General features: G+C 35.6%; 1 protein-coding gene across 1 annotated transcript; it reads left to right on the top strand.

The window, feature by feature from the left end:
* The first annotated feature begins 2,405 nt into the window (after positions 1-2,405).
* Positions 2,406-5,569, top strand: car15 (carbonic anhydrase 15). The gene is made up of 8 exons (XM_016294452.1): positions 2,406-2,469; positions 2,621-2,647; positions 2,761-2,937; positions 3,039-3,184; positions 3,268-3,360; positions 3,437-3,503; positions 4,786-4,946; positions 5,328-5,569. Exons 1-8 carry the CDS (start codon positions 2,412-2,414, stop codon positions 5,535-5,537), a joined length of 939 nt encoding a protein of 312 aa, XP_016149938.1. The 5' UTR covers positions 2,406-2,411; the 3' UTR covers positions 5,538-5,569.
* Positions 5,570-10,526: the final 4,957 nt, after the last annotated feature.

The following is a 10,526-nucleotide window of genomic DNA, read 5'->3' as shown; positions in this document are numbered from 1 at the left end:
CAATAACAACCGTTCGTTACTTGACACTAAGTAAATGTGAGCGTATATTTGCACGCATGAGCACATAAATGTACATGTATGTAAGAGCAAAACGCTTCCTTTTTTTTTCTTCTTTTGCATCATTTACCAATTTACAGACTAATTAATTGCCATTTGGACAAAGTTTTCCCATTGAATGTATAATGTACTCAAATACAAAAGTGTGAGGGGAAAGATTTTTAGATTTGGTCTGCATTGTTGCTTACTGAATCAAACGCTGATTTTTGTAGAAGGGAATATGATTTATTTCTGACTGGAAAAGCAACAAAAAGCCCAAACTAAATGACAATCGGGCATTTTGTACAAAGATAAAGATGTTTTTGCACAAGAAAAGCACACAGCCCTACTGTGTTGGGCTGTCAGTTTACAAAGAAAATTAATGTGAAGTCAGCCAGCAGATCCCCTGTTTCTAAAAATCCATCACCAGCGCCAAAATAATTGAGGATCAATGTTCTTTGTTTTGTGTTTAATTCCAGGGTTTCATCGGCACAGACATTCCTGTGAACATCAGCTTTTGTTTCTCGTGTGCGTGTGTGTGTGTGTTAAACGTGTGGACTGGTCGTGTGTAATGTAAAAGTTGGCATGAATGTTTAGCAGAGCTCCGGTTGCATGTTTTACTCTTTTGTCTCTTCTGCTGTCGTACTCTTCATTTCTGCTATGCTTACAGACGCTTGTCTCCAAACCGAGGTTCGGTACACATCTGACTCCTCTCTTCTCGCCGCTCATTTGCAAACTTTTTTTAATAAAAAAAAAAGTAGATGATTTCTTCTAGATAGACTTTGTGGTGCAACAAGGAAAAAAGCATCATGAAATATTTGCTGTAGAATGCAACAGTTGGTGAATTTGTCGATTATTCTTGAATTATTTAGTTTTTTTTGTCATGTACTGCTTTTTTTTTGTTGTTTTTTGTCCGAGGTCTTTTGTTTTTAGTTTTTCTCTGAAGTAGATGTACATCTAATCAAATGCCAAATAAATTTTATCCATGAAGGACAGTCGTGTTTGTGTTCCTTTTGTTTCAGATGACGACGGTGGGTTTGTGGGGTTGAGATCTCTGTTATTTGATTCTTTAGAGCGTGATGACTCGAATCCAGAATGACTCCATTGAATGTTTTAATGCCTTCTCAGAGATTTCCCTGTCCGTCGTGGAAATCCATCGCTCTTAAATGTCATGTGAGCCAAAGGGGGGGGATCCCCAATGTAAGGAAGCACTCAGTTCTCTGATGTAAAAGCCGTTCCTCAAGCCTCCTGGGAATTCTCGCTCCCTGAGAGATTAGACATCGGTGACATAGTTGTGAGATTCCCAAATAAAGGATTTACTGTTTCACAATTGTGACGAGATGCATTGTCTCGTAAGAACTACATATTGTACACGGTGGTCCCAAAATGTATTTAGACATTTTAAAATGTCATTGCATTTACATTCCGTCATTTAACAGATGCTTTTATCCAAAGTGACTTATAATGAGCACAATGGAAGCAATCAAAACCAACAAAAGAGCACTAATATGTAAATGCTGTGACAAGTCTTGGCTACTCTTAACACAGTACATGTAGCAAAGTTTTGTTTAATAGTAAATGAAAAGAAAAAAGTAGATCGGATAGAAAAAGAACAGAATACTAGTGTTAGAGCAGTGAATCTCAACCTTTTGGTGTACCGGACCCCAGTCCAATTCAGAACCATTCTCAAGGACCCCCAGAACAAAATGGACTCATCTATGTATAGAAACAGAAACAGATGTTTCATAATATTTTTTGCAAACCGTGATCATTTTTTTCAGGATTCTTTGATAAATTGAAAGTATAAAAAGAACAGAATTGGTTTGACAGATTTTTTGTAACCTTTTACTGTCACTTTGAATCAATTTAATGCATCCTTGCTGAATTTCTCAATTTGAATATCAATTTCTTTTTTTTAAATCTGACTTGGATACTTTTTTGGAGCCTCTGTGAACTAATATTTATTATTATTCATAATAGTATTATTAAAATAATGTTATTATATATATTAATAGTAATTATTGTTGTTGCTGTTGTTCTTATTATTGTTAAATATTTGTTAGATTAATTCCCCATATTTGATTTGTTAAACATTCCATTTGCATTATTTTATATATAACACAAAATGACCCTGCTTTGTTCATTGCATATATATTCAGTGTTCGTTCTCTGGTTCCTCGTTCAACAAAAGTTATTTGTGTGAGACTGTGGACGAGCGCAGCAGCAGCGACGCGCTCAAATGAGCACAGTCAGAGAAAAAAACTTGACATCCTACCTCCATTCAAGAAGATCACTACTTAAACCCCCGTTTGCTTTGCATTAAGTATTTTTTGTGGTGTAAGACCAGTGGGAACATTTTGATTCATTTTCAGGCCATGATGTTACTTCTGATGCTGATGTTGTCCGTGGTTTCTTTGGCACACAGTGATGATGGTGAGTGACGAATGATTCATTGATACATTCATTGGGCAAAACTTTGAGTTTCCAAAGCTATTATTTTTCTAAGGAATTAGGTTCAATGCCTTTGACTGAAATAAGTGATTTGATGAACTTTGATAAAGACTTTTTAACTGTTTTCCCTCAGACTTCTGTTATGATGAGGAGCACTGTGGTGAGTTCTTGATCTGTAGCTTGTTCTTTTTGGAGTTCATTCAGAAGGACAAACTAATTTTTTCAATGCTACTATTGTCATGACGTAAAGCAACATTAAACTGTTCTTGGTAGATCCATATGCATGGGGAGATAACTACCCCTCTTGCCATCCTCTTCTGGAGAGCCATCACTCTCCCATCAACCTGGACCATCAGCTGATGAAGAACCAATCTTTAGACTCTCTGCACCTGGAGGGTTTTAATTTGACTCATAAAGGTCAATGGTGGCTGACAAACCAGGGTCACTCTGGTAAGTGACTATTGACTTTTAGAAAGACGTTTTGGACACTTTTATCCCAAGCGTCTTCAAGGTGTAGCTGCATTTTATTGAAGTATTGTCTCTGTGTGTAGTTGTGCTGGAGTTGGGTAACGGTATGCAGGTGAGTGGCGGAGGGCTTCCTGGAACTTACCGCACCATCCAGCTGCATTTCCATTGGGGAAGTGTGTCTTCAAATGGTTCTGAACACACCTTGGACCACCTGAGATTTCCTATGGAGGTTTGGGGCTTCACGTTGTCCATATCTCTAAGCTGTTTATGATGTGTACACTTTTTGTAATGTTTGTCCATGTTTGTGCGCAGATGCACATAGTCAACATCAAATCCACACATCCAAATTTGACGTCAGCGCTTGAAGACCCAACTGGCCTTGCTGTGCTTGGAGTCTTCATTGATGTAAGATATTGTTTTATCTGAAGTAGTATTTTATTACACCACAGGTTTGTATTTTATCGTTATTACTCTTCCACAGGTGACATATTTGCACAATGAAAACTTCCAGTCCATCTCAAATGCACTTCCTTCTGTCGCCTACAAAGGTTAGCTGAGAAAGTAAACTTTGATTAATGTAATCCATTAATTTAATCTAAAAAAAAAAGTTATGGAAGTCTTTTTCCACAATGGACTAAAACATGTTTCACAATTCTGACATTTTTCTCAGTTTCTGAGGAATATATATATGTATATGTTAGGGCTTAGTTAAATAGATTAATCGTGATTAATTGCATCCAAAATAAAAGTTTGTGGTTACATAATAAATGTGTGTTCTGGGTATATTTATATGTATATTTTATAAGTACACACAAATACATGTAAATATTTAAGACATATTTACATGTATACATATATTTTCATATTTATATAAGATTTATATTGTACATAAATATATATTACATGTACAATATATACATGTATGTGTGTGTATTTATATACATATAAATATATCCAGCACACACACACATTATGTAAACAAAAACCTTTTGGATGCAATAAATCGATTTGACAGCCCTAGTTGGTATGCATTTATTTTTCTGAATTGTGAGATGTAAACTTAGTTGCAAAGTGTTAACTCCCAAATGTAAAATCACAATTCTTAGAAAAAATTTCAGAATTGTGAGAAAAAAAATCAGAATTGAGAGATATGGATTGGAATTGCAATGGGAAAAATGTCAGAATTCTGAGTTTTGTACACTCTAAAAAATGCTGTGTTAAATACAACCCAGCACTGGGTGAAATATGGACAAACCCAGCAATTGGGTTGTTTTGACCCAGCGGTTGAGTGAAATGTTTAACCCAACCTTCTGGGTAGTAACCCAACCGCTGGGTCAAAACAACCCAATAGCTGGGTTTGTCCATATTTTACCCAGCGCTGGGTTGTATTTAACCCAGCATTTTTTTAGAGTGTATCTTGCAATTCTGAAGTTTTTGTCTCAAAGTTGTGAATTTTGCAATTCTGAGAAAAAAATTCTGAATTGTGAGATGAAAATTCACAATAAGCTTTTTTTCCCACTTTTTTCGTAGTTGAAAAGGGCTTCCATTAAAAAAAAAAAAGAATGTGCAGATGTCTAAATATACACTCTAAACAATGCTGGGTTAAATACAACCCAGTGCTGGGTAAAATAGGGACAACCCCAGCAATTGGGCTGTTTTGACCCAGCGGTTGGGTTAAATGTTTAACCCAACCTTCTGGGTAGTAACCCAACCGCTGGGTCAAAACAACCCAATTGCTGGGGTTGTCCCTATTTTACCCAGCACTGGGTTGTATTTAACCCAGCATTTTTTAGAGTGTAAGTAAATCTAAATCCTTTCATTTTCTTGTAGGACAAACAAAATCGATCAGACCATTTCCTTTGATGAATCTGTTACCTCAGAACAACCTAACGCAGTATTACCGTTACCACGGCAGCCTCACAACACCGCCCTGTTCACAGGTGGTTTTGTGGACTGTGTATGAAGTACCCACCTATATCTCATGGGCTCAGGTAAGAAGTCCGAAATATACTTTTTTTTTTTTGGCATTTCATAATGCAATGCAATTTCAGTGTTGCTGTAAGGGGGCGCTATAGTGGTATTAGCATAAACATTCTTCTTTTATGGTTATGGCGAAGCAGGAATCTTGCCAAATTAAAAGTTAAAATTTAATTAAACAGTCAATATGTTTGTAATGAGTAACATGTTTAATAGCAGACATTTGAGGTATGGCGGTTTGTTACAGCCACAATAACATTGCATGCAATGACGCACACTTGAAATTTGCATTTGCCTAGTTGCGCAGATTGTGTTGTTGTTTGCAGATCTTACATTTATGCAATTGTTGTACAAATGTATTACAGATTTTTGTAACATTTGCTTTCTTTTGACAGTTTGAGCTGTTTGTAAAAAGGATATATTCCACGGAGGAATTAGCCGATAAACAGGTTCACCTGCAGAACAACTACAGACATATCCATCCAACCTACGGTCGGCCTGTGTACGCGTCCAAAGATGCTAAGATGCTCACCAATGGAGTTTCCCCTCTTGCCATTTTTTATCTTTTTAATGTTCTTTTATTTATTGGATTTTTAAACATTTAGTGTTTTGCATATTGCAGAACGACAGTATTAAACGCCTACTTCAAATATTGTGTCAAAAACTACTCAGACAGCATCACTGCTGGTAGCCACTAATAGCCAGTCTAAAGAGCCGTTCACAACAAAAATGATAACGTTCTCTTTATTATAAGCACCCTGCAGTAATGTGTCTGTCACTTTAAACGCTGTGGCTGTTTAAAGACGACGGATTCTGATTGGCTGTCAATAATTTTATGCTTCAACTAGAAAAAAAAACGAAAGAGTAGCAACCATATCCTTGTTGTGTCATTAAAGTTATCACTGCGGTGTGGACAATTCTCATCGAATTTGAACGACTATTATAACCGTATAATTATTAGTTATCTATAAGGCCCGTTCACACCAAGCGGCAACCTTCCGGTCTCTCTCATGAAACCAACACGGAAGTGACTAAAACTTCAATTCATCGACTGGCCGCTAGAGACCGGCTGCAAAAGGGAGTCAGTCCCATAGACCTGCCATGTTAAAATGGCCAACTTTACAGCAGAAAAAAATGTGTTTACAGCCTGGTACAAAAAGTGGTTTTGGTCTATATAGCTAATTTTGTCCTTCATGACAACTGTGAGGGGGGGTGATTTTTTTTATAACTCATCCGTTTAAATTATATTAAGCCTTAAAGTTCTGTATAATTAAGGGTGTGGCCACTTGAGTGACAGGTGGATTGCCGCTGCTGTCGAGCTAGGTGGGCGTGGTTTCAGCAACCAGCTCCCGCCTCTTTGCCCATTTTCAATTATCCGGGAGTGACGCGCTGCCAAGATGGCGACGGCCCGCTCCGCCCACTTTGAGCTTCAAAAACACTTTTCAGAAACCTACGGACACTATGTCCATGTTTTTATGCAGTCTATGTTTCACACCAAGACCGATAACAGCATTCACACCAACGCACGATAAAGTTATATTATGTCGTCTGCCGCTTTAAATGCACAAGGTGGATTCTGATTGGATGTCATTCTATCTATCGTTCATCAGCCGGAAAATAAATCGTTCCGGCATTCCAACGATAACGTTCCTCTGTCACTATCGGTCTCTGGAATTATACTATCGTTAAATGGAATTATAATCCATTGTAATTCGCCAAGAACAATTGTGTTAATTATTTGTATGTAGAAACAAACTGTAGTTGCGAGTTTGATCACACATCTACAAAAACCCCATTGAGTTTTTCAACCAGACTGCTATCGGATGAGTGATTTTCCTTAGTGGGTATCCCCATTTACGTATTTCCCCTCATTCTCCCCTCATTCATACTGAACTTGATCACTCAAAGCCTTTTCCTCAGTCATACACAAAGGCCACTTAGTGGGAATGATACCGTACATTAGAAAGATAAAATTGAATAAAGTTTAAGGGGAGTTTATGACCTTGGAAAAGAACGTACACCTATGTAGATATACCAAACTTGACGAACCAATGAAGTTATTCTGTGAAAAATACAAACTTACCTCAGGAGACAAACTATTTGATGTATATACAATAGCACAGCTATCAATAGTTTGACTCAAGTGCAAAGTGTTATTTTACAAATGATAAAGTGTTGAAATAAAATGACATTGTTATCGGTGTGTTTTGTCTATGTTGACGGGCTCACACAGACACACAAGCGTGTTGTTGTAGTGCTCATACCCTTCACGTCCTGTTACTGACACTGGGGGCACTGCTCACTCACACAAAGAGCCCTTGTTTCTGTCTCTTTTGAGGTTACTAGGTTTGCTAATCTGGCCAGTGAGGTCATTCCCTGCTGCTCACTGACAGAACAGTCACTATTTCTTCTCATTTCTGTCCCCAGGACATTATAGGTACAAACATGCATGACAAATTAACTATAAAATGCATTTTATTATTAATCAAAATGTCCTGCACATTAACCTAACTGCAAATTTACAATATATAACAAAAAAAATATTAAAAACGACCTAAAACACTGAAAATATAGCATTTGTACATGTCCCCAGTGTCTAACGCTACATTTTAACATGAAATATGTTTAAAATCCTTCAGAGATCACTTTTATTTTGCATTTTTGTGTACCGCCATATCCCATCTGTGCTTTAAATACATTTATTTCAAAATAAATGTATAATATTTTGGATAAAATAAACATTTTAGTCATGTCCCCAGGTTTTCACTCAGCCCCGTTACCCTAACACATTCCCCCCTCTAAAAAACTGGGAAAATTCCAGAAGACACATAATATTACAACAACTGGATCTTGAAATGAAATGACCGAAAGCAAGTGGTCTTATTTTCTTTTCTGTATATTTGATGATATTGTAACGGTGGCTGGGAACATCATTATAAATATACTGTCCTGTTACTTAAATTATTTCTTAGATGTTACTTGTTTATTTTAAAAATACAAATCTTTGGTGAATCATTATAATTTGCAGAGTATTCTCATAATATTAGCATGTACTCATGTGGCTAGATTATAAGTATTTGCTAATTTTATCCTAAAATCTCAATCCTGTTACTCATATATCCTATACTTATATATAGTAACTGAGTAAAAGTAACAGGAGTGAGTAGTGTCATCAGATTTATTAATGTAAATATTTGGCTACATCCATATTATTAATCTAGATAAATTTGAAAATGCATCTTTTTCTCACTGTTTTGGCCTTTCTATCCACACTGGCACAATGTTTTTGCCCAGAGAAAACCTATGGTTGTTCCTGCATTGTTGTTTTATATTACATTCCTGCAAGTATGACAGAAAATGTACTTGAAATGTCAATTTTTAAATCTGCACTATATTGCTATATTGAAAAACGATGAAAAATGTAAATTGTAAATATTATGTAAATATTAAAAATACTTATAGTACTTATATATACAGCGGGTAAAATAAGTATTGAACACGTCACCATTTTTCTCAGTAAATATATTTCTAAAGGTGTTGTTGACTTGAAATTTTCACCAGATGTCTGTAACGACCAATACAAAACAATACAAATAAGTTCAGAAATGAAGTTATGTGTAATAAAATGGAATGGAAAGCCAAGGAAACTCAGAAAAAGAAAATAAAGCTGCTAGAATGGCCCAGCCAATCACCTGACTTGAATCCAATAGAAAATAAGAACTAAAGATCAGAGTTCATAGAAGAGGCCCACAGAACCTTCAAGATTTGAAGACTCTGTGGAAGAATAGGCCAAAATCACACCTGAGCAATGCATACGAGGAGGCGTCTTGAAGCTGTCATTACCAACAACAGGCTTTTGTACAAAGTATTAAATGCATTTCAGTAGTTCAATACTTTTTCCCTGTGTTACTCCATTTTATTACACGTAATTTCTGAACGTATTTGTATTGTTTTCTTTGTATGTATGGATTACTTGGGTTGTTACTGACGTCTGGTGAAAATTGCATATCAACAGCATCTTTAAAAATATATTTACTGAGAAAAATGGTGACGTGTTCAATACTTATTTTACCCGAAGTATGTGTATATATATATATAAACTAATCTTTTAATCATGTCTCACATTTATGTAAAGTTTATTAATCTGAATGTTTTTGCCAGATGAGTTCCTGCGTACAGAGTTAGCAGGAGCAGGATTTCGAATGTGAGTTTCATTACGATTAATAACTTCACATATTTTTGTCAGTAGGAGGTCTAAAGCACACTGGGGTCTCATCTGCCCTACATATTGCCTTACATTACACATAGTTCTATTCATATGTTTACCCTTTACTATTAGTAAAGACTTTCAGCTATCGTTTGTAAGATTCAGCTATTATTTGTAATGCATTTAGTTTCTATTTGCATGGTTCAAAGGAAAAAAGAAAGAAAGAAAAAAGAAAATTCCGTCATCAGTTGAACAAAAACATAAACGGATTCCTTGACAATTAATTGTTAGTATATTTATTACTATATATATATATATATATATATATATACACATACTTCGGGTAAAATAAGTATTGAACACGTCACCATTTTTCTCAGTAAATATATTTCTAAAGGTGTTGTTGACTTGAAATTTTCACCAGATGTCTGTAACGACCAATACAAAACAATACAAATAAGTTCAGAAATGAAGTTATGTGTAATAAAATGGAATGGAAAGCCAAGGAAACTCAGAAAAAGAAAATAAAGCTGCTAGAATGGCCCAGCCAATCACCTGACTTGAATCCAATAGAAAATAAGAACTAAAGATCAGAGTTCATAGAAGAGGCCCACAGAACCTTCAAGATTTGAAGACTCTGTGGAAGAATAGGCCAAAATCACACCTGAGCAATGCATACGAGGAGGCGTCTTGAAGCTGTCATTACCAACAACAGGCTTTTGTACAAAGTATTAAATACATTTCAGTAGTTCAATACTTTTTCCCTGTGTTACTCCATTTTATTACACGTAATTTCTGAACGTATTTGTATTGTTTTCTTTGTATGTATGGATTACTTGGGTTGTTACTGACGTCTGGTGAAAATTGCATATCAACAGCATCTTTAAAAATATATTTACTGAGAAAAATGGTGACGTGTTCAATACTTATTTTACCCGAAGTATGTGTATATATATATATATATATATATATATAGTAATAAATATACTAACAATTAATTGTCAAGGAATCCGTTTATGTTTTTGTTCAACTGATGACGGAATTTTCTTTTTTCTTTCTTTCTTTTTTCCTTTGAACCATGCAAATAGAAACTAAATGCATTACAAATAATAGCTGAATCTTACAAACGATAGCTGAAAGTCTTTACTAATAGTAAAGGGTAAACATATGAATAGAACTATGTGTAATGTAAGGCAATATGTAGGGCAGATGAGACCCCAGTGTGCTTTAGACCTCCTACTGACAAAAATATGTGAAGTTATTAATCGTAATGAAACTCACATTCGAAATCCTGCTCCTGCTAACTCTGTACGCAGGAACTCATCTGGCAAAAACATTCAGATTAATAAACTTTACATAAATGTGAGACATGATTAAAAGATTAGTT

Source organism: Sinocyclocheilus grahami, unplaced genomic scaffold (assembly GCF_001515645.1).
Source record: "Sinocyclocheilus grahami isolate Dianchi unplaced genomic scaffold, SAMN03320097.WGS_v1.1 scaffold318.1, whole genome shotgun sequence".
NCBI classification, from domain to species: domain Eukaryota; kingdom Metazoa; phylum Chordata; class Actinopteri; order Cypriniformes; family Cyprinidae; genus Sinocyclocheilus; species Sinocyclocheilus grahami.
The sequence above is the reverse complement of the archived record's forward strand: the minus strand, read 5'-3'. Positions and strand labels throughout refer to the sequence as shown.

Excerpts from the sequence above, each read along its gene's own strand:
- car15 (XM_016294452.1), top strand. The coding sequence starts at position 2,412 with ATGATGTTACTTCTGATGCTGATGTTGTCCGTGGTTTCTTTGGCACAC. Across the intron at positions 2,648-2,760 it reads TTATGATGAGGAGCACTGTG|ATCCATATGCATGGGGAGAT; the intron begins GTGAGTTCTTGA and ends TGTTCTTGGTAG. Across the intron at positions 2,938-3,038 it reads GACAAACCAGGGTCACTCTG|TTGTGCTGGAGTTGGGTAAC; the intron begins GTAAGTGACTAT and ends CTCTGTGTGTAG.